The 24,659-nt window shown below is 37.7% G+C and overlaps 1 protein-coding gene and 1 long non-coding RNA gene across 5 annotated transcripts; one reads left to right on the plus strand and one right to left on the minus strand.

The window, feature by feature from the left end:
* Positions 1–5,551: 5,551 nt before the first annotated feature.
* Positions 5,552–20,976, plus strand: LOC137200806 (tryptase-2-like). 3 transcript variants are annotated; one of them, XM_067615450.1, is made up of 5 exons: positions 5,552–5,659; positions 6,950–7,127; positions 8,675–8,949; positions 9,495–9,628; positions 20,657–20,976. In XM_067615450.1, exons 1-5 carry the CDS (start codon positions 5,608–5,610, stop codon positions 20,834–20,836), a joined length of 819 nt encoding a protein of 272 aa, XP_067471551.1. In that variant the 5' UTR covers positions 5,552–5,607; the 3' UTR covers positions 20,837–20,976. The 3 variants fall into 3 exon arrangements, with proteins under 3 accessions (XP_067471551.1, XP_067471550.1, XP_067471549.1); XM_067615449.1 differs by lacking the exon at positions 20,657–20,976 and adding an exon at positions 9,826–10,145; XM_067615448.1 differs by lacking the exons at positions 5,552–5,659; positions 6,950–7,127; positions 8,675–8,949; positions 9,495–9,628 and adding exons at positions 16,378–16,484; positions 17,775–17,952; positions 19,500–19,774; positions 20,320–20,459.
* On the minus strand, positions 15,245–24,602 carry LOC137200807 (uncharacterized). 2 transcript variants are annotated; one of them, XR_010932081.1, is made up of 4 exons: positions 23,214–24,602; positions 23,064–23,096; positions 22,039–22,154; positions 15,245–15,274 (listed from the first exon to the last, which is right to left on the minus strand). It is a non-coding gene; the product is annotated as an uncharacterized lncRNA (long non-coding RNA). The 2 variants fall into 2 exon arrangements; XR_010932080.1 differs by lacking the exon at positions 23,064–23,096.
* Positions 24,603–24,659: the final 57 nt, after the last annotated feature.

Raw genomic sequence — 24,659 nt, forward strand, 5'->3', positions numbered from 1 at the left:
GGAAGGTTGAAATAAAGGGTTATGCAACAATACATAGTAGCCTACAAAACAGTCTGAGCAGCAGATAGATTAAATCCAACAATAAAATTAGAGGAACAATATAATAAGAAGATAATTTAGAATTTCTTGTATTGTTATTGGGATCAGGACAGGTAGGAGAGCCATATGTAAAAAGCTGCTTTTAAATGAGTGAAATAGAGAATTCAGCTGTTCCTTTTGACCAAAAGCGCAAGCAAGCGCAAGCGTTGTCATCTTGGAGGATAGAGTTCGGTCCCAGACTGTGGAGATATGGGATTGCCACTGGTTGCAGAATTTTATCTCGATATCTCTCTGCATTGAGATTGCCTCCAATGATGACAAGCCTTGTTTTTGCAGTGAGGGAGATGCGGCCCTACACCATCACACTGCCTCCACCAAAAGATGTTACTCTATCGGTGCAGCAATCAGCATAGCGTTTTCCGCGTCTTCTCCACACTTTGACCCTACAATCAAACTGCTGTAGACTCATCGCTGAACATAACGTTCCTCCAAATGTTCAGGTTCCAGTGCACGTGTTGTCGACACCAGCGCAAACGAGCCTGACGGTGAAGGGCAGTCATGGCAGGCCAAGCAGGTGCCAATCAGGCACCTAATTGGCAGCACTTGGGGGTACCAGAAGCTCAAAACAAGAGTCAATAGCAACAGCAAAATAAGCTGTCTGGCATTGGCAGAGAATATTTGGCAAATTTTTCATGGGTGCAACCCACATACTCAGCTCTGCTGCTCATCCCACAAACGCATGTTCCTTACAAATGCGGCACCATTTAAAAGGGAAATAAACAGGCTTTCCAATGGTATAAGATTTATTGCCAAGAAGCATTGCTATAACAAAGAACTAATCTGCCAAACACAAATTTCCTTACATTTTGTGCTATATAGTTTAAACATTCAAAGTGAGTCATGTTTAAAGAGCCAATGTTCTGAATCTATAACCTCGTTAATTAAAGTACTACAAGTGTGAGATGAATATGAAATATATTAAAAGCACAATATTTCTCTCTGAAATTAATGCACTTTCAATACATGTGAGAAAAGTGTTCTCTTGTGTAGCTCTGAAATGAATCAGCTTTTTCTTAGTGACATTTTTTAAAATCTGATTTGTTGGCCTTGCTGGCAGCTTGACTCAAGCAATGGACGGCTGATCAGTCAGTCCACCACTACAGACTAAAATATCTCAATAATTATAAGATAGATTGGACATTCATGAATCAGTATGACTTTGGTGATCTCTCATCTAGTGCCACTGATAATATGACATGTTTGGTTATCAGTGAAATGCATAAACAACAACTGAATGTTTTACAAAATCACCTTCACTCAAGGTTGCCTTACCAGGCTTTCTAGAGCTTTTAACTGCAGCTCATGGTCTTCCACAGCAAATGGAGTTTGTGCAGTTGTGATGGAGATGACATAACAACACTTCAAAATCCATTTGTTCAGTGGCCCTGAAGGCAACACACAGAAAAATGCTCCAAAGCACTAATAGTGGTCAAAAACTCCACAGGGTTCTTTTAAAGCAGCTATAATGTTTGAAATGACACTGTGTGATGTGAGAAGTGTCATGAACCTACAGAGAATTATCAGCGACTCTGTAGCTCCCCTCAGCTTTACACAGCTTTATAGGCAAGGCAAGGCAAGTTTATTTGTATAGCACATTTCAACAACAAGGCAATTCAAAGTGCTTTACATAGAGCATAAAAGGCATTAAAACAGAATATAAAAGCAACATAAGTAAAAAGACATATAAAACCAATTAAAAAGTGTTAAATTTGGAGATAAAAAAGAAGCTAAAAAGGGAATAAGACAGATAAAACAAGAGAATAAAAGTAACAGTGCAGTGTAAAATATTAACCCTTAATGTGGTTCAATGAAAGGCAGCGGCAAACAGAAAAGTCTTCAGCTGCGATTTAAAAGAACTGAGAGTCGCAGCAGATCTACAGTTTTCTGGGAGTTTGTTCCAGATATGTGGAGCATAAAAACCGAAAGCTGCTTCACCATGTTTAGTTTTTACTCTGGGGACAGAAAGCAGACCTGTCCCAGACGACCTGAGAGGTCTAGATGGTTCATAATGTAGCAGCAGATCAGAGATGTATTTTGGCCCTAAACCATTTAGTGCTTTATAAACCAACAGCAATATCTTAAAGTCAATTCTTTGACAGACAGGAAGCTAGTGTAAAGATCTGAGAACTGGAGTGATGTGATCCACTTTCTTAGTCTTAGTGAGGACTCGAGCAGCAGCGTTCTGAATCAGCTGCAGCTGTCTGACCGATTTTTTAGGGAGACCTGTGAAGACAGCATTACAGTAGTCAAGTCTACTGAAGATAAATGCATGGACAAGTTTTTTCAAATCCTGCTGAGACATAAGTCCTTTCATTCTTAATATATTCTTCAGGTGATAGTAGGTTGACTTTGTAACTGTCTTAATGTGGCTGTTGAAATTCAGGTCTGAGTCCATGACTACACCAAAATTTCTGGCTTGGTTTGTGGTTTTTAACATTACTGATTGAAGCTGAGTGCTGACTTTTAAACGTTCTTCTTTGGCTGCAAAAACAATTACTTCAGTTTTGTCTTTGTTTAACTGAAGAAAATTCTGGCACATCCAATCATTGATTTGTTCAATGCACTTACTCAGTGCTTGTATTGGACTATAGTCCCCTGGTGATACGGTTATGTAAATTTGTGTGTCATCCGCATAACTGTAGTAGCATATTTTATTGTTTCCCATAATCTGAGCTAGTGGAAGCATGTAGATGTTGAACAGAATGGAGCCTTGGGGAACTCCGCATGTCATTATTGTCCGCTCAGATGTGTGTCGACCGCGTCAAATGCGGCACTGAGATCTAGTAATACTAATACTGTAATTCTCCCACTGTTGGTGTTTAAGTGTATGTCATTGGAGACTTTAACAAGAGCAGTCTCAGTGCTGTGGTGTGGTTGAAATCCTGACTGGAAGGCATCAAAACAGTTGTTTAGTGCCACAATGTTGTTCAGTTGTTGAAAAACAGCTTTTTCAATGATCTTGCTTAAAAATGGGAGGTTTGATATGGGCCTATAGTTGCTCATAAGTGAAGTGTCTAGAGTGTTCTTTTTTAAGAGTGGCTTGATGACTTCAGTTTTCAGGGCCTGTGGGAAGACACCTGAGAGAAGAGATGTGTTGACAATCTGTAGAAGATCTGAGGCCATGCAATTTGAAACAGTTTTGAAAAAGCCTGTAGGCAGAATATCAAGGCAGCAAGAGGAGGATTTCAGATGTTGTATAATGTTCTCCAGGTTTTTATGGTTGATCGGATGGAATTGTGTCATACTACTAAAATTGATTTTAAATGGACACAGGGACAGCGCATATCCTGCACCTGATATGGAGGCACTGACTGTTTGTCTTATTTTCTGACTTTTGTCAGTGAAGAATGAGGCAAATTCATTGTAGGCCTTGGTGGACAGAAGTTCAGGGGCTACTGACACAGGAGGATTTGATAGCCTGTCGACAGTGGCAAATAAGGCATGTGCATTATTAATGTTTTTGGCAATGATATCAGAGAAGAAGGACCGCCTTGCATTTCTCAGTTCCAAATGATAAATATGCTGTCTCTCTTTATAGATGTCATAAAGAACCTGGAGATTTGTTTTTCGCGACCTGCGTTCAGCTTTTCGACACTCTCTTTTTTCCTTTCTGACCAGCTTAGCGTTTCTCCATGGAGATCTTTTCTTACCAGAGACAGCCTTCACCTTAATAGGTGCAATGGCATCAATAACATTTGTAATTTTAGAACTGAAATTATCTACAAGCTCATTGACTGAGACTCAAGAGAGGGCAGGTATGACAGAGAAGGCCTGAATAAATATTTCACTGGTGTTGTTAGTGATATACCGTTTTGTGATTACCTCTGTTTGAACATTTGTGTGCATGGAGATAGCACTCTCAAAGAAAACACAGGAATGACCAGGGAGAGCGACATCAGTCACCACAACCTTAGAGATGTTCAGACCCTTAAGAACCCTAAAGGCTCTTAAGGGTTATATTATAGTGAGTTTCAGACTCCTAGTTGGTTTCTCTGTCTCTGGGCAAAATATATTGAAGCTGCCATGTGTTCTGTAGATCAGCTATGTGCTTAAAGGGAGCAAGTTACTTACACAGAGTGTCTATACTGACACTATACTGATGCTGGTCTGTCTGGAAGAGAGTGATGCATCTCTATTGACTGTCGTTTCACAGTCAGCACTTCTTTCACTTTATGTCTAATACTGGCTTACACTGCCATTTGTCACTTTATTTATTCTACACTTCAGATGTAGATTTGATAATTAATCTTTAATTGAGTTGAACAAACATTTGTAAAGGAGAACCCAGCTTCAGTCAGTGCTTTTATAAAACAGAAACTTACCAAAAGCCAGTCCATTTGCACCAACGACCTGTAAATAATAGATAGACAAAAGCATTAGCAACTCACCTAAAAGTAACATTTGTATTTGTTTTTACAGGAGACACTCTAGCTGGGAATTTAATTCATACAATGAGTGCGGTGTCTTGTGATATTAAAAAGACAAGACCTTTCTCTAAATGATCTGTGGCTTCGTGACAGCTGGCTAAAAGCAGAAGTCCCTTCACTGTTCCTACTTTCAGCATCACATGTGCCTTTCTGATCATTTTAAACCCATATTTAACATTTATAAGCAGGATATAAACACTTAATACACAATAATGGTTTAACAGAATAATGATAACTCGGTTTATGTATTCATGAGTTTTGAACACATTTACAAACTATTTTAAAGTGTGAATGATTATTTACTAACATTTAAAAGTGGATAAATACTTTCAATAAATAGTTCATGTGTGTACAGTCACAGTATACTGTTATCAAGCTTTCACTAACTGTTTATACATCAGTTACAGATGTTACATGAGAGGAATTGTAATAGTCGACAAATCAACTGATCAACACAGAAAATACATGTAACAATAATCAAAACTTTAAAATGTTTTCATGTTTGATTCTACAGTTTCACAAATGCATTATAGTGTGTTATAAATGATTTATTGAGTGTTTATATACTGCTCATTTCTCTCAAATAGGGAAGGTTGAAATAAAGGGTTATGCAACAATACATAGTAGCCTACAAAACAGTCTGAGCAGCAGATAGACTACATCCAACAATAAAATTAGAGAAACACTATGATAACAAAAAAAATTTGAATTTCTTGTACTATTATTGGGATCAGGACAGGCAGGAGAGCCAGAATATCCTTCATAATATCAATTTACTGTAAAAAGCTGCTTTTAAATGAATGAAATAGAGAATTCAGCTGTTCCTTTTGACCAAAATACTCTAGTTTAAACATTCAGTGCTTATATTTAAAGAGCAAATGTTCTGAATCTATAACCTTGTTAAATAAAATGCTACAAGTTTGAGATGAATATAAAATATATTAAAAGCACAATTGAGTAAATGTATTTTTCCACCTCTGGTTTGAGAGGAAAGGGAAGGCGATTAGTGTTGATTAGAAGCTGATTTTATCTCCAGCTGTGTGTATAAAGCTTAGGGCCACTGCCTCACTCCATCACAGCCATGGCTTTCTGCAAACTACTGACTGTGCTGGTCCTGATCCACAACACTGGAGGTGAGAAAGACATTCAGTGTACATTTTGACTAATGTGTTAATTCTTATTTGGATTCCATTAAGTTGGCAGTGGAGGCCAAATATTAAACGTTCTTATTAGAGTTCATCTAAAAATGTGTAGTTTGTATGTCTCTATCGTAGCATCCTGAGGTAGGCATGTAGGGAATCCTCCCAGCATGCACCAGGGCCACAGACTCATGTACATAGTTTGATTTTATGTGTTCATGGTGCTGTTTCTTTACTGGTGTCATTGTGTTTTCCATAATTTCATTGTTGTCATATAATTAGTTATTAAGTTATAATGATTGTTGACATGCTTCCCGATGTGAGTGTTTGTAGTCAAATGCTTTTATTATAAGAAGGGACTGGTTAAAAAACCTAAGAGCTGATGGTTAAAAACTCTGGCTCCTCCTGCTAAAATGTCACAACACAATATTGCACTCTTTAATAATGAGGGAATGACCTATTACAGTTTTTAAAATGTTCATCCCAACTCTGCTGAAATGGTGCCTTTACTTATAAACACCTGTTTCAGTTAGAATTTAAACTGCATTGTGTTGATTTAATTAGAAAGGATTTAGTGTGAGTTGTGAATCTATTTTTAAGTTGAGTCAAGGTTAACGTTTTCCTTGTCATCTAAAGAACATTATTCTAATATCACCAGAAGGACTGATGAGTCATTTAATGGAGTTTCAACTTCAACATACCTACTCTTATTAGTAAAATATCATTTGCTACCTTAACAAACTGACAAACCTTTTTACAAATCATAATGTAGTAGTAATGCTGAGTTCAATTGAGAGTTTAATTAACTTTATTGCCATTACAACAAACATTAGGAACTCACCTTGATAAACTCATAGAGCTCCACAGCCAGGACAATATTCAACACAGCATATGAATAAAATCGTATTAAAATACACAAAGTACCATTAAATCCTGAAAACTAAGCTTCAACAAGAATACACCTTAAAGACCAATAAGTGACCAGTAATTTTAGATGCAATATTAACTATTTTCTTTAATACATTTGTTTCAGCGGCAGAAAGACGACCAAACTAAACTGTAATGAAGAAAATGAGTTACTTTACAGAACTGTGTTAAAGTGGACCATAGTTTCTCTTGAAACACCAAATAAAGAAATAAAAAAATCTTAAGAGCCAACTACGAAAAACATGGTATCAATATCTGGAGTCTTCTCCAGATACAACTTTATACTTAATGTAACCATCTCAATACTTCTACCTCAACATAACTTTTAGAAAGTTTCATCATTGCATCTTTCTAAAGGTTTGCTTGGGGCTGAGGTGAAGAGCTCCATCATTGGGGGGAAGGATGCTGTAAAGGACAGATGGCCGTGGATGGTTCACATAAACATCACAACATCTGAGGGCACTGATAACTGGCGCTGCGGCGGCTCCATCGCCAGCGATCAGTGGGTGCTGACTGCTGCAAGCTGCTGGGATGAGTAAGTGTGTAACTGTCTTTTTTTCACAGGACACTAATCATCTGCATAACACTGATTGCTTGTATCACCACTGCGCTGGCTTTTACCCCGGAGACTTATGGTAGAAAGAAATACTGGCAAACTGATTACTGTTGAAAAGTTAAAAGTTACTGAATTGATTCAAAACTTCAATTGCTTTCTTTGAAAACATTTGATAATTATACTGAAATCAATAACTATCAATATACATTTGAACATTTTAATACAATTCATGTAACAACAAACCTCAATGAAAGTGTGACTGCTGTTACTTTAACCCATGAAAACTGGTTAACCAGTAAATAAATCTTTGAACACTAAAATATTATAAATAATTTGTCATAAAATACAATGGGTAACTGAGGCTAAAGTTAAAATAGTTGTGGACATAGATTCTGAAAACTAATAAATATGGTACAAAATTTGACATCCTTGATCTGATCTGAACTACAGCAAAATCTACATTACAGCACAACAGCTTTAACATCTTGATCCAGCTCATTATCCTTATCTGTTAGTATTGCAATAATACTGCATAAAATATGCTAACACCTTAAGCAGGGCTCAAAATACAAATCCCCAGAAAAATAAAGATGATTAAGATACAAGGCCGTAGCTGGCCAATTTGTATTTGTTTAAACTTTAAAATAACTGAGGTTTTGGCCACTTCGAGCAGCAAGCTGTAAACACACCTCTGACAGTGTTTAAAGTTGGTTATTCACACATCCAACAGACACACAGAAATATTAACATTCATTTGGAGTTGTGTTTCTTGTGACTTTACCAATGTAAAAGCAATATTCACTCTTTTCAAGTTGTGAATTTTGTCTCTTACAACTCCTGTGAAACATATCTGGCTGCTAAATGCTCCACTATGTTCACCAGCTAGTTGCTAATTAGTCCATTTGCTGTTTGGTGCTGAGCAGGTAGTGTAAAGTGGGTTTTTACAGCCTTTTCATTGACCACAGCTGTCTGCTGCAGCTGAAAATTACACAGTGAGAACTGTGAGAGTGAAACAAAACAGTTAAGTTGCAAACTGGAGAATCAAATCAATGAGCTCCGTCGAGTTGAAGGGAACTGCAGAGTCGGATGATCATTTTCTGTGAGTTCATCACTATGAGTAATCCATTTCACATTACCTGTAGCTGTTTGATCCATAGTCAATATGAATATATTGAGCCTGGTATCAGAACAACCTACCAAATGTGATGCTGTATTATAAAAATATCAGTACAATTTATTTGGCCTTACACTTTGCCTGAACACACGCCAACCAGTCTCTATGAATTTCTGTCACACCCACAATGATGATGTCACACAAATATAAGTGACTAGTAGATATATAATCATTATTGGTTTCATCCAGTCAAATGGAAAAACAAGGCAATGCTTAAATGTCCCACTTTTGCAGGACCCACCTACATAATGGAATACAAGTGTGTTGTGTGTGTTAAGGTATATGTACATAATGAAGGGTCATCAAAAAATGCTGAAAAACTAACACAGTATATGTGTGTTTGTGTTGCCAGCAAGCGTAAACCTAGCTTCCGTCGATCAATGGTTTGGATCGGCGCATACAAGCTGCACGAGGCGCCTACACGTTACGTGGGTATAAATGATGTCTACAAACACCCTCAGTACCGATCCTTTAACGAAGGCTATCAGAACAACATCGCCCTGGTCTGGTTGAAGAAAAAGTTGACTGACACACAGGGTGGACGGGTGGATCTGCCCCAGGCCAACGTCAACCTTCAAGCATCATCTGACTGTTGGATCGCTGGCTGGGGCAACATTAAGAATGATGGTAAGTTCTGCACATCAAGTAGGTGACCAAAACTGTTTTTGTACAGATTCAACACATGAGATATAATGTGTTAGTTTGTTCTTCTCAGAATTTAGGGCTCCAAAGGTGTTTTCACTTATTTGGCCTGATTAGGTTTCTCTCAGGACTGTAGGTGTGTACAGACTGAGTTTAGTTGTTATCTTTATTCTATATATATTTTTTAAATTATTGTAATCTCCCTCTCTCTCCTGTTAGTTTTGTTGCACTTATTTGGAAGGGAAAATTGAACATATTGAGTTTTAATGTGTCATGTCAGTGACAGCAGAGCTCAGCCCACACAACCCTGAGCAGCTAGTGCAGCTGTGTGGGCTCCTTATTGGCAAAATGGCTTGTTAATATGGACCATGGACCCTGCTATGATATGACCCTACCCACTATGAATGATTGGATCTCCTCTCTCAAGGCTTAGTTTACCACAGACAGAAAAACATTGAAACATCCAGCCACAAATACCTTGGTCACTAAACTACATCATTATATCACTTATTCTATATGTGTCCATGCAGCTCCACTGCCATATCCAGAAGCCCTTCAGGAGCTGAAGATTCCCATCGTCTCTGATAAGGATTGTAAGGCGGCGTATCCTTGGCTGACGTCTAAAGAGCTGTGTGCAGGGGACAAGGCAGAAGACACCTGCACGGTGAGTTTTACTATTTAATTCCATTGAGTTATATAATATAGGTTCAATTCTCAACATAAAATCAATCTTAGATGCTGAATGTGGGCAGCTGGGAGTAAATCTGACATGACAGTAATTTATGTTTTTACATAGAGGTAAACTACACACTGAATCAAGCACTTACACAATGAACGTCATGTTTTTTTTGTGTTCTTCAGGGGGATGAAGGTGGCCCGCTGGCGTGTAGTGTTGGTGGTGAGTTTAAGCAGGTGGGCATTGTGAGTTATGAGAGCTGTAAACCCGGTAACCGCCCTGGCCTCTACACCAGAGTGTCTGAGTATCTGGACTTCATCAACAGTTACATCCACCGCGGCGAGGAAGCTTCAGCTGAGGTCTAAAGTCGACGCACCAGACAACCCGCCTTACTCTTTCTAGTTTTTCTCGGATTGTTCTGTCAGTCCATGCAGTCATTTACACTGGATGACATGTACTCTGCTTTCCTCAACTAAATTCTTTGCATTAAAGCTTTTAAGCATCATTTTCAGTGTCTCTATGTGTTTTGGAGAATTTCTGTTCAAACCCTTGTGGAGTAAGTTCAGCACAGTCAGATGGCACACTGTATTTCATTCTAGCAACAAACACAGTCCACATGCTTTGGGCATATTCACAAAAACAGACATTTTTATCTACACACAGTATACACCCCTCCACTCCTGAACTAACACACTAACCCTTCCTCTCACACATGTATCCTCAACTACATGTTTCTTTTACTTCATATGTCTTGCAGAATTCATCTCAAGATGAGATGCCACATTTTATGCATTTTTCAGATATTTTCAGAACAGCTGGATGCATTTCCCTGAAATTAACGCACTTTCAATACATGTGAGAAAAGTGTTCTCTTGTGTAGCTCTGAAATTAATCAACTTTTTCTTAGTGACATTTTTTAAAATCTGATTTGTTGGCCTTGCTGGCAGCTTGACTCAAGCAATGGACGGCTGATCAGTCAGTCCACCACTACAGACTAAAATATCTCAATAATTATAAGATAGATTGGACATTCATGAATCAGTATGAGTTTAGTGATCTCTCATCTAGTGTCAATGATAATACAACGTTTTGTTATCAGTGAAATCTACAAACAACAATTGAATGTTTGACAAAATCATCTTCACTCAAGGTTACCTTACCAGGATTTCTAAAGCTTTTACCTGCAGCTCATGGTCTTCCACAGCAAATGGAGTTTGTGCAATTGTCATGGAGATGACATGACAACAGTTCAAAATCCATCTGTTCAGTGGCCCTGAAGGCAACACACAGAAAATTGCTCCAAAGTACTAATAGTGGTCAAGAACTCCACAGGGTTCTTTTAAAGCAGCTATAATGTATGAAATGACACTGTGTGATGTGAGAAGTGTCACTAGTAGTGATGAACCTACAGAGAATTATCAGCGACTCTGCAGCTCCCCTCAGCTTTACACAGCTTTATAGTGAGTTTCAGACTCCTAGTTGGTTTCTCTGTCTCTGGGCAAAAAATATTGAAGCTGCCATGTGTTCTGTAGATCAGCTATGTGCTTAAAGGGAGCAAGTTACTTACACAGAGTGTCTATACTGACATTATACTGATGCTGGTCTGTCTGGAAGAGAGTGATGCATCTCTATTGACTGTCGTTTCACAGTCAGCACTTCTTTCACTTTTTGTCTAATACTGGCTTACACTGCCATTTGTCCCTTTATTTATTCTACACTTCAGATGTAGATGTGATAATTAATCTTTAATTGAGTTGAAAAAACATGTGTAAAGGAGAACCCAGCTTCAGTCAGTGCTTTTATAAAACAGAAACTTACCAAAAGCCAGTCCATTTGCACCAACGACCTGTAAATAACAGATAGACAAAAGCATTAGCAACTCACCTAAAAGTAACGTTTGTATTTGTTTTTACAGGAGACACTCTAGCTGGGAATTTAATTCATACAATGAGTGCGGTGTCTTGTGATATTAAAAAGACAAGACCTTTCTCTAAATGATCTGTGGCTTCGTGACAGCTGGCTAAAAGCAGAAGTCCCTTCACTGTTCCTACTTCCAGCATCACATGTGCCTTTCTGGCCATTTTAAACCCATATTTAACATTTATAAGCAGGATATAAACACTTAATACACAATAATGGTTTGACAGAATAATGAAAAAAATTTGAACACATTTTCAAACTATTTTAAAGTGTGAATGATTATTTATTAACATTTAAAAGTGAATAAATGCTTTTAATAAATAGTTTGTGTGTGTGCAGTCACAGTATACTGTTATCAAGCTTTCACTAACTGTTTATACATCAGTTACAGGTGTTTCATGAGAGGAATTCTAATAGTCGACAAATCAACTGATCAACAGAAAATACATGTAACAATAATCAAAACTTTAAATTGTTTTCATGTTTGAGTCTACAGTTTTACAAATGCATTATAGTGTGTTATAAATGATTTATTGAGTGTTTATATACTGTTCATTACTCTCAAATAGGGAAGGTTGAAATAAAGGGTTATGCAACAATATATAGTAGCCTACAAAACAGTCTGAGCAGCAGATAGACTAAATCCAACAATAAAATTAGAGGAACAATATAATAATAAGATAATTTAGAATTTCTTGTATTGTTATTGGGATCAGGACAGGCAAGAGAGCCAGAATATCCTTCATAATATCAGTTTGCTGTAAAAAGCTGCTTTTAAATGAGTGAAACAGAGAATTCAGCTGTTCCTTTTGACCAAAAGCGCAAGCAAGCGCAAGCGTTGTCATCTTGGAGGATAGAGTTCGGTCCCAGACTGTGGAGATATGGGATTGCCACTGGTTGCAGAATTTTATCTCGATATCTCTCTGCATTGAGATTGCCTCCAATGATGACAAGCCTCGTTTTTGCAGTGAGGGAGATGCGGCCCTACACCATCACACTGCCTCCACCAAAAGATGTTAGTCTATCGGTGCAGCAATCAGCATAGCGTTCTCCGCGTCTTCTCCACACTTTGACCCTACGATCCAACTGCTGTAGACTCATCGCTGAACATAACGTTCCTCCAAATGTTCAGGTTCCAGTGCACGTGTTGTCGACACCAGCGCAAACGGGCCTGACGGTGAAGGGCAGTCATGGCAGGCCAAGCAGGTGCCAATCAGGCACCTGAGAGTCGCAGCAGATCTACAGTTTTCTGGGAGTTTGTTCCAGATATGTGGAGCATAAAAACCGAAAGCTGCTTCACCATGTTTAGTTTTTACTCTGGGGACAGAAAGCAGACCTGTCCCAGACGACCTGAGAGGTCTAGATGGTTCATAATGTAGCAGCAGATCAGAGATGTATTTTGGCCCTAAACCATTTAGTGCTTTATAAACCAACAGCAATATCTTAAAGTCAATTCTTTGACAGACAGGAAGCTAGTGTAAAGATCTGAGAACTGGAGTGATGTGATCCACTTTCTTAGTCTTAGTGAGGACTCGAGCAGCAGCGTTCTGAATCAGCTGCAGCTGTCTGACCGATTTTTTAGGGAGACCTGTGAAGACAGCATTACAGTAGTCAAGTCTACTGAAGATAAATGCATGGACAAGTTTTTTCAAATCCTGCTGAGACATAAGTCCTTTCATTCTTAATATATTCTTCAGGTGATAGTAGGTTGACTTTGTAACTGTCTTAATGTGGCTGTTGAAATTCAGGTCTGAGTCCATGACTACACCAAAATTTCTGGCTTGGTTTGTGGTTTTTAACATTACTGATTGAAGCTGAGTGCTGACTTTTAAACGTTCTTCTTTGGCTGCAAAAACAATTACTTCAGTTTTGTCTTTGTTTAACTGAAGAAAATTCTGGCACATCCAATCATTGATTTGGTCAATGCACTTACTCAGTGCTTGTATTGGACTATAGTCCCCTGGTGATACGGTTATGTAAATTTGTGTGTCATCCGCATAACTGTAGTAGCATATTTTATTGTTTCCCATAATATGAGCTAGTGGAAGCATGTAGATCTTGAACAGAATGGAGCCTTGGGGAACTCCGCATGTCATTATTGTCCGCTCAGATGTGTGTCGACCGCGTCAAATGCGGCACTGAGATCTAGTAATACTAATACTGTAATTCTCCCACTGTTGGTGTTTAAGTGTATGTCATTGGAGACTTTAACAAGAGCAGTCTCAGTGCTGTGGTGTGGTTGAAATCCTGACTGGAAGGCATCAAAACAGTTGTTTAGTGCCACAATGTTGTTCAGTTGTTGAAAAACAGCTTTTTCAATGATCTTGCTTAAAAATGGGAGGTTTGATATGGGCCTATAGTTGCTCATAAGTGAAGTGTCTAGAGTGTTCTTTTTTAAGAGTGGCTTGATGACTTCAGTTTTCAGGGCCTGTGGGAAGACACCTGAGAGAAGAGATGTGTTGACAATCTGTAGAAGATCTGAGGCCATGCAATTTGAAACAGTTTTGAAAAAGCCTGTAGGCAGAATATCAAGGCAGCAAGAGGAGGATTTCAGATGTTGTATAATGTTCTCCAGGTTTTTATGGTTGATCGGATGGAATTGTGTCATACTACTAAAATTGATTTTAAATGGACACAGGGACAGCGCATATCCTGCACCTGATATGGAGGCACTGACTGTTTGTCTTATTTTCTGACTTTTGTCAGTGAAGAATGAGGCAAATTCATTGTAGGCCTTGGTGGACAGAAGTTCAGGGGCTACTGACACAGGAGGATTTGATAGCCTGTCGACAGTGGCAAATAAGGCATGTGCATTATTAATGTTTTTGGCAATGATATCAGAGAAGAAGGACCGCCTTGCATTTCTCAGTTCCAAATGATAAATATGCTGTCTCTCTTTATAGATGTCATAAAGAACCTGGAGATTTGTTTTTCGCGACCTGCGTTCAGCTTTTCGACACTCTCTTTTTTCCTTTCTGACCAGCTTAGCGTTTCTCCATGGAGATCTTTTCTTACCAGAGACAGCCTTCACCTTAATAGGTGCAATGGCATCAATAACATTTGTAATTTTAGAACTGAAATTATCTACAAGCTCATTGACTGAGACTCAAGAGAGGGCAGGTATGACAGAGAAGGCCTGAATAAATATTTCACTGGTGTTGTTAGTGATATACCGTTTTGTGATTACCTCTGTTTGAACATTTGTGTGCATGGAGATAGCACTCTCAAAGAAAACACAGGAATGACCAGGGAGAGCGACATCAGTCACCACAACCTTAGAGATGTTCAGACCCTTAAGAACCCTAAAGGCTCTTAAGGGTTATATTATAGTGAGTTTCAGACTCCTAGTTGGTTTCTCTGTCTCTGGGCAAAATATATTGAAGCTGCCATGTGTTCTGTAGATCAGCTATGTGCTTAAAGGGAGCAAGTTACTTACACAGAGTGTCTATACTGACACTATACTGATGCTGGTCTGTCTGGAAGAGAGTGATGCATCTCTATTGACTGTCGTTTCACAGTCAGCACTTCTTTCACTTTATGTCTAATACTGGCTTACACTGCCATTTGTCACTTTATTTATTCACACTTCAGATGTAGATTTGATAATTAATCTTTAATTGAGTTGAACAAACATTTGTAAAGGAGAACCCAGCTTCAGTCAGTGCTTTTATAAAACAGAAACTTACCAAAAGCCAGTCCATTTGCACCAACGACCTGTAAATAATAGATAGACAAAAGCATTAGCAACTCACCTAAAAGTAACATTTGTATTTGTTTTTACAGGAGACACTCTAGCTGGGAATTTAATTCATACAATGAGTGCGGTGTCTTGTGATATTAAAAAGACAAGACCTTTCTCTAAATGATCTGTGGCTTCGTGACAGCTGGCTAAAAGCAGAAGTCCCTTCACTGTTCCTACTTTCAGCATCACATGTGCCTTTCTGATCATTTTAAACCCATATTTAACATTTATAAGCAGGATATAAACACTTAATACACAATAATGGTTTAACAGAATAATGATAACTCGGTTTATGTATTCATGAGTTTTGAACACATTTACAAACTATTTTAAAGTGTGAATGATTATTTACTAACATTTAAAAGTGGATAAATACTTTCAATAAATAGTTCATGTGTGTACAGTCACAGTATACTGTTATCAAGCTTTCACTAACTGTTTATACATCAGTTACAGATGTTACATGAGAGGAATTGTAATAGTCGACAAATCAACTGATCAACACAGAAAATACATGTAACAATAATCAAAACTTTAAAATGTTTTCATGTTTGATTCTACAGTTTCACAAATGCATTATAGTGTGTTATAAATGATTTATTGAGTGTTTATATACTGCTCATTTCTCTCAAATAGGGAAGGTTGAAATAAAGGGTTATGCAACAATACATAGTAGCCTACAAAACAGTCTGAGCAGCAGATAGACTACATCCAACAATAAAATTAGAGAAACACTATGATAACAAAAAAAATTTGAATTTCTTGTATTATTATTGGGATCAGGGCAGGCAGGAGAGCCAGAATATCCTTCATAATATCAATTTACTGTAAAAAGCTGCTTTTAAATGAATGAAATAGAGAATTCAGCTGTTCCTTTTGACCAAAATACTCTAGTTTAAACATTCAGTGCTTATATTTAAAGAGCAAATGTTCTGAATCTATAACCTTGTTAAATAAAATGCTACAAGTTTGAGATGAATATAAAATATATTAAAAGCACAATTGAGTAAATGTATTTTTCCACCTCTGGTTTGAGAGGAAAGGGAAGGCGATTAGTGTTGATTAGAAGCTGATTTTATCTCCAGCTGTGTGTATAAAGCTTAGGGCCACTGCCTCACTCCATCACAGCCATGGCTTTCTGCAAACTACTGACTGTGCTGGTCCTGATCCACAACACTGGAGGTGAGAAAGACATTCAGTGTACATTTTGACCAATGTGTTAATTCTTATTTGGATTCAATTAAGTTGGCAGTGGAGGCCAAATATTAAACGTTCTTATTAGAGTTCATCTAAAAATGTGTAGTTTGTATGTCTCTATCGTAGCATCCTGAGGTAGGCATGTAGGGAATCCTCCCAGCGTGCACCAGGGCCACAGACTCATGGACATAGTTTGACTTTATGTGTTCATGGTGCTGTTTCTTTACTGGTGTCATTGTGTTTTCCATAATTTCATTGTTGTCATATAATTAGTTATTAAGTTATAATGATTTTTGACATGCTTCCCGATATGAGTGTTTGTAGTCAAATGCTTTTATTATAAGAAGGGACTGGTTAAAAAACCTAAGAGCTGATGGTTAAAAACTCTGGCTCCTCCTGCCAAAATGTCACAACACAATATTGCACTCTTTAATAATGAGGGAATGATCTATTACAGTTTTTAAAATGTTCATCCCAACTCTGCTGAAATGGTGCCTTTACTTATAAACACCTGTTTCAGTTAGAATTTAAACTGCATTGTGTTGATTTAATTAGAAAGGATTTAGTGTGAGTTGTGAATCTATTTTTAAGTTGAGTCAAGGTTAACGTTTTCCTTGTCATCTAAAGAACATTATTCTAATATCACCAGAAGGACTGATGAGTCATTTAATGGAGTTTCAACTTCAACATACCTACTCTTATTAGTAAAATATCATTTGCTACCTTAACAAACTGACAAACCTTTTTACAAATCATAATGTAGTAGTAATGCTGAGTTCAATTGAGAGTTTAATTAACTTTATTGCCATTACAACAAACATTAGGAACTCACCTTGATAAACTCATAGAGCTCCACAGCCAGGACAATATTCAACACAGCATATGAATAAAATCGTATTAAAATACACAAAGTACCATTAAATCCTGAAAACTAAGCTTCAACAAGAATACACCTTAAAGACCAATAAGTGACCAGTAATTTTAGATGCAATATTAACTATTTTCTTTAATACATTTGTTTCAGCGGCAGAAAGACGACCAAACTAAACTGTAATGAAGAAAATGAGTTACTTTACAGAACTGTGTTAAAGTGGACCATAGTTTCTCTTGAAACACCAAATAAAGAAATAAAAAAATCTTAAGAGCCAACTACGAAAAACACGGTATCAATATCTGGAGTCTTCTCCAGATACAACTTTATACTTAATGTAACCATCTCAATACTTCTACCTCAACATAACTTTTAGAAAGTTTCATCATTGCATCTTTCTAAAGGTTTGCTTGGGGCTGAGGTGAAGAGCTCCATCATTGGGGGGAAGGATGCTGTAAAGGACAGATGGCCGTGGATGGTTCACATAAACATCACAACATCTGAGGGCACTGATAACTGGCGCTGCGGCGGCTCCATCGCCAGCGATCAGTGGGTGCTGACTGCTGCAAGCTGCTGGGATGAGTAAGTGTGTAACTGTCTTTTTTTCACAGGACACTAATCATCTGCATAACACTGATTGCTTGTATCACCACTGCGCTGGCTTTTACCCCGGAGACTTATGGTAGAAAGAAATACTGGCAAACTGATTACTGTTGAAAAGTTAAAAGTTACTGAATTGATTCAAAACTTCAATTGCTTTCTTTGAAAACATTTGATAATTATACTGAAATCAATAACTATCAATATACATTTGAACATTTTAATACAATTCATGTAACAACAAACCTCAATGAAAGTGTGACTGCTGTTACTTTAACCCATGAAAACTGGTTAACCAGTAAATAAATCTTTGAACACTAAAATATTATAAATAATTTGTCATAAAATACAATGGGTAACTGAGGCTAAAGTTAAAATAGTTGTGGACATAGATTCTGAAAACTAATAAATATGGTACAAAATTTGACATCCTTGATCTGATCTGAACTACAGCAAAATCTACATTACAGCACAACAGCTTTAACATCTTGATCCAGCTCATTATCCTTATCTGTTAGTATTGCAATAATACTGCATAAAATATGCTAACACCTTAAGCAGGGCTCAAAATACAAATCCCCAGAAAAATAAAGATGATTAAGATACAAGGCCGTAGCTGGCCAATTTGTATTTGTTTAAACTTTAAAATAACTGAGGTTTTGGCCACTTCGAGCAGCAAGCTGTAAACACACCTCTGACAGTGTTTAAAGTTGGTTATTCACACATCCAACAGACACACAGAAATATTAACATTCATTTGGAGTTGTGTTTCTTGTGACTTTACCAATGTAAAAGCAATATTCACTCTTTTCAAGTTGTGAATTTTGTCTCTTACAACTCCTGTGAAACATATCTGGCTGCTAAATGCTCCACTATGTTCACCAGCTAGTTGCTAATTAGTCCATTTGCTGTTTGGTGCTGAGCAGGTAGTGTAAAGTGGGTTTTTACAGCCTTTTCATTGACCACAGCTGTCTGCTGCAGCTGAAAATTACACAGTGAGAACTGTGAGAGTGAAACAAAACAGTTAAGTTGCAAACTGGAGAATCAAATCAATGAGCTCCGTCGAGTTGAAGGGAACTGCAGAGTCGGATGATCATTTTCTGTGAGTTCATCACTATGAGTAATCCATTTCACATTACCTGTAGCTGTTTGATCCATAGTCAATATGAATATATTGAGCCTGGTATCAGAACAACCTACCAAATGTGATGCTGTATTATAAAAATATCAGTACAATTTATTTGGCCTTACACTTTGCCTGAACACACGCCAACCAGTCTCTATGAATTTCTGTCACACCCACAATGATGATGTCACACAAATATAAGTGACTAGTAGATATATAATCATTATTGGTTTCATCCAGTCAAATGGAAAAACAAGGCAATGCTTAAATGTCCCACTTTTGCAGGACCCACCTACATAATGGAATACAAGTGTGTTGTGTGTGTTAAGGTATATGTACATAATGAAGGGTCATCAAAAAATGCTGAAAAACTAACACAGTATATGTGTGTTTGTGTTGCCAGCAAGCGTAAACCTAGCTTCCGTCGATCAATGGTTTGGATCGGCGCATACAAGCTGCACGAGGCACCTACACGTTACGTGGGTATAAATGATGTCTACAAACACCCTCAGTACCGATCCTTTAACGAAGGCTATCAGAACAACATCGCCCTGGTCTGGTTGAAGAAAAAGTTGACTGACACACAGGGTGGACGGGTGGATCTGCCCCAGGCCAATGACAACCTTCAAGCATCATCTGACTGTTGGATCGCTGGCTGGGGCAACATTAAGAATGATGGTAAGTTCTGCACATCAAGTAGGTGACCAAAACTGTTTTTGTACAGATTCAACACATGAGATATAATGTGTTAGTTTGTTCTTCTCAGAATTTAGGGCTCCAAAGGTGTTTTCACTTATTTGGCCTGATTAGGTTTCTCTCAGGACTGTAGGTGTGTACAGACTGAGTTTAGTTGTTATCTTTATTCTATATATATTTTTTAAATTATTGTAATCTCCCTCTCTCTCCTGTTAGTTTTGTTGCACTTATTTGGAAGGGAAAATTGAACATATTGAGTTTTAATGTGTCATGTCAGTGACAGCAGAGCTCAGCCCACACAACCCTGAGCAGCTAGTGCAGCTGTGTGGGCTCCTTATTGGCAAAATGGCTTGTTAATATGGACCATGGACCCTGCTATGATATGACCCTACCCACTATGAATGATATGATCTCCTCTCTCAAGGCTTAGTTTACCACAGACAGAAAAACATTGAAACATCCAGCCACAAATACCTTGGTCACTAAACTACATCATTATATCACTTATTCTATATGTGTCCATGCAGCTCCACTGCCATATCCAGAAGCCCTTCAGGAGCTGAAGATCCCCATCGTCTCTGATAAGGATTGTAAGGCGGCGTATCCTTGGCTGACTTCTAAAGAGCTGTGTGCAGGGTACATGGCAGGAGGCAAGGACACCTGCACAGTGAGTTTTACTATTTAAGTCCGTTGAGTTATATAATATAAGTTCAATTCTCAACATAAAATCAATCTTAGATGCTGAATGTGAGCAGCTGGGAGTAAATCTGACATGACAGTAATTGATGTTTTTACATAGAGGTAAACTACACACTGAATCAAGCACTTACACAATGAACGTCATGTTTTTTTTGTGTTCTTCAGGGGGATGAAGGTGGCCCGCTGGCGTGTCGTGTTGGTGGTAAGTTTAAGCAGGTGGGCATTGTGAGTTATGAGAGCTGTAAACCCGGTAACCGCCCTGGCCTCTACACCAGAGTGTCTGAGTATCTGGACTTCATCAACAGTTACATCCACCGCGGCGAGGAAGCTTCAGCTGAGGTCTAAAGTCGACTCACCAGACAACCCGCCTTACTCTTTCTAGTTTTTCTCGGATTGTTCTGTCAGTCCATGCAGTCATTTACACTGGATGACATGTACTCTGCTTTCCTCAACTAAATTCTTTGCATTAAAGCTTTTAAGCATCACTTTCAGTGTCTCTATGTGTTTTGGAGAATTTCTGTTCAAACCCTTGTGGAGTAAGTTCAGCACAGTCAGATGGCACACTGTATTTCATTCTAGCAACAAACACAGTCCACATGCTTTGGGCATATTCACAAAAACAGACATTTTTATCTACACACAGTATACACCCCTCCACTCCTGAACTAACACACTAACCCTTCCTCTCACACATGTATCCTCAACTACATGTTTCTTTTACTTCATATGTCTTGCAGAATTCATCTCAAGATGAGATGCCACATTTTATGCATTTTTCAGATATTTTCAGAACAGCTGGATGCATTTCCCTGAAATTAACGCACTTTCAATACATGTGAGAAAAGTGTTCTCTTGTGTAGCTCTGAAATTAATCAACTTTTTCTTAGTGACATTTTTTAAAATCTGATTTGTTGGCCTTGCTGGCAGCTTGACTCAAGCAATGGACGGCTGATCAGTCAGTCCACCACTACAGACTAAAATATCTCAATAATTATAAGATAGATTGGACATTCATGAATCAGTATGACTTTGGTGATCTCTCATCTAGTGCCACTGATAATATAACGTTTTGTTATCAGTGAAATCTACAAACAACAATTGAATGTTTGACAAAATCATCTTCACTCAAGGTTACCTTACCAGGATTTCTAAAGCTTTTACCTGCAGCTCATGGTCTTCCATAGCAAATGGAGTTTGTGCAGTTGTCATGGAGATGACATGACAACACGTCAAAATCCATTTGTTCAGTGGCCCTGAAGGCAACACACAGAAAATTGTTCCAAAGTACTAATAGTGGTCAAGAACTCCACAGGGTTCTTTTAAAGCAGCTATAATGTATGAAATGACACTGTGTGATGTGAGAAGCATCACTAGTAGTGATGAACCTACAGAGAATTATCAGCGACTCTGCAGCTCCCCTCAGCTTTACACAGCTTTATAGTGAGTTTCAGACTCCTAGTTGGTTTCTCTGTCTCTGGGCAAAATATATTGAAGCTGCCATGTGTTCTGTAGATCAGCTATGTGCTTAAAGGGAGCAAGTTACTTACACAGAGTGTCTATACTGACATTATACTGATGCTGGTCTGTCTGGAAGAGAGTGATGCCTCTGTCTTTCTCTGCAGTCTGTGTTATTGTGCCATCCAATCTCTTTACTTTGAAGCCTCTGTCCCCCAAACACACACACACACACACACACACACACACACACACACACCCCAACGAACTCAATTTTGTTGTAGCTTGCTAGTAGTTATTTTTCTAATTGTACCAGCTAACTTTTTCTGACTAATTGCATTTCCCTCCTTATGTCACTGCATATTTCTTTAATATTATTTCAACATTTTAAGTTACACTATGTTACCTCTGACAGAAGAAATAGCACATTTTCCCTCATACATATGTTAAGTTGAATTCATCAGCAATATAATTCACTTTTGTTCGATTCAATTAACTTTTTGTTGCTACAGCCTCACTTGGTCTGGTATGACCAGTCACTGATGGTGGGTAATGATAGCTAACTATAGATAGATATTAATGTGTGACTGACATTACTGAGCCAGTTAACTGTCAATACATTTTAGCATTTAGCATCATATATCCTGTATTTGTCGATTCTGGCCAGAGTTGCTGCTGTTCAGCAAAATTCACATAGGTTCACTTTAAGGTGAAAATCATCTGAAACACTTTTGGGAAAAACAAGAATTTTATTTACATCTTTGTTGAAGTTGTCAGGGGTTGCAAATAACCTTTCATTTCTTCAATATAAATCAAACAGAGGGTTTCTGTACCTTTCTGTTTGTCTGAGAGTGAATATAGAAGTATGGACATGCTACACTGCAACAATAAGGCAACACTATGAGGAAGCTGTGATCTTCATTAGTATTGACTGTCATTTCACAGTCAGCACTTCTTTTACTTTATGTCTAATACTGGCTTACACTGCCATTTGTCACTTTATTTATTCTACACTTCAGATGTAGATGTGTTAATTAATCTTAAGTTGAGTTGATAAAACGTATGTGTAATGGCAAACCCAGCTTCAGTCAGTGCTTTTATAAAATAGAAACTTAACGTTATCAAAAGCCAGTCCAGTTGCGCCAACGACCTGTAAATAACAGATAAACAAGAGCATTAGCAACTCACCTTAACGTAACGTGTGAATTTTCAGTACTGTATGTTTATGAGTCAATTCAAATAAACAACTGACAAATGACAGACTCACCATTACTGTCGGAGCTTTGAGCAGGATCTGCGTTAACGCTGGCTGTCTGCTCCATGTTTACAAATCTACACAGGCTGAATAAAAGCAGACCCAGCTAACAGGCTAAATAAAAGAACTAACAGGCTAACATTTCAAACTGCTGAAACACTCAGGAGACATCGTAGACTGCGTTAATGCTGACACAGACGGCAAATTCACAACAACTTACAGGCTAAGTTATATTTCACATGACTGCAGCTGATGTAGTTTATAAACTTTGACGACGTTACCAGACATCCATGTACGTTACATGAAACGCGGTGTTTCACACAAATAAATCCCCGTAGAAACAAAGCCAATCCCGGTCGGTTCCCGTTCGATGACGGGAGACACTTTTTTACAGGAGACACTCTAGCTGGGAATTTATTTCATACAGTGAGTGCGGTGTCTTGTGATATTAAAAAGACAAGACCTTTCTCTAAATGATCTGTGGCTTCGTGACAGCTGGCTAAAAGCAGAAGTCCCTTCACTGTTCCTACTTTCAGCATCACATGTGCCTTTCTGGCCATTTTAAACCCATATTTAACATTTATAAGCAGGATATAAACACTTAATACACAATAATGGTTTGACAGAATAATGATAACTCGGTTTATGTATTCATGAGTTTTGAACACATTTACAAACTATTTTAAAGTGTGAATGATTATTTATTAATATTTAAAAGTGGATAAATGCTTTCAATAAATAGTTCATGTGTGTACAGTCACAGTATACTGTCATCAAGCTTTCACTAACTGTTTATACATCAGTTACAGATGTTACATGAGAGGAATTCTAATAGTTGACAAATCAACTGATCAACACAGAAAATACATGTAACAATAATCAAAACTTTAAAATGTTTTCATGTTTGATTCTACAGTTTTACAAATGCATTATAGTGTGTTATAAATGATTTATTGAGTGTTTATATAATGCTCATTACTCTCAAATAGGGAAGGTTGAAATAAAGGGTTATGCAACAATACATAGTAGCCTACAAAACAGTCTGAGCAGCAGATAGACTAAATCCAACAATAAAATTAGAGGAACAATATAATAATAAGATAATTTAGAATTTCTTGTATTATTATTGGGATCAGGGCAGGCAGGAGAGCCAGAATATCCTTCATAATATCAATTTACTGTAAAAAGCTGCTTTTAAATGAATGAAATAGAGAATTCAGCTGTTCCTTTTGACCAAAATACTCTAGTTTAAACATTCAGTGAGTTATATTTAAGAGCAAATGTTCTGAATCTATAACCTTGTTAATTAAAGTGCCACAAGTGTGAGATGAATATAAAATATATTTAAAAAACAATATTTCTCTCTGAAATGTTGTGCAGCAAATATATAAATCCTTACAAAATGAAAATACTCAGGCAAAATACGTGTATTTGCAATTTGTACTTGACAATAATTGA

The sequence above is a fragment of the Thunnus thynnus genome, chromosome 17 (genome assembly GCF_963924715.1).
Source record: "Thunnus thynnus chromosome 17, fThuThy2.1, whole genome shotgun sequence".
Classification (NCBI taxonomy): domain Eukaryota; kingdom Metazoa; phylum Chordata; class Actinopteri; order Scombriformes; family Scombridae; genus Thunnus; species Thunnus thynnus.

Bases quoted from the DNA above. Each gene is read 5' to 3' on its own strand.
- LOC137200806 (XM_067615448.1), top strand. From the start codon at position 16,433: ATGGCTTTCTGCAAACTACTGACTGTGCTGGTCCTGATCCACAACACT. The intron at 16,485-17,774 runs GTGAGAAAGACA...ATCTTTCTAAAG, and splicing joins CCTGATCCACAACACTGGAG to GTTTGCTTGGGGCTGAGGTG. The intron at 20,460-20,656 runs GTGAGTTTTACT...TGTGTTCTTCAG, and splicing joins GAGGCAAGGACACCTGCACA to GGGGATGAAGGTGGCCCGCT.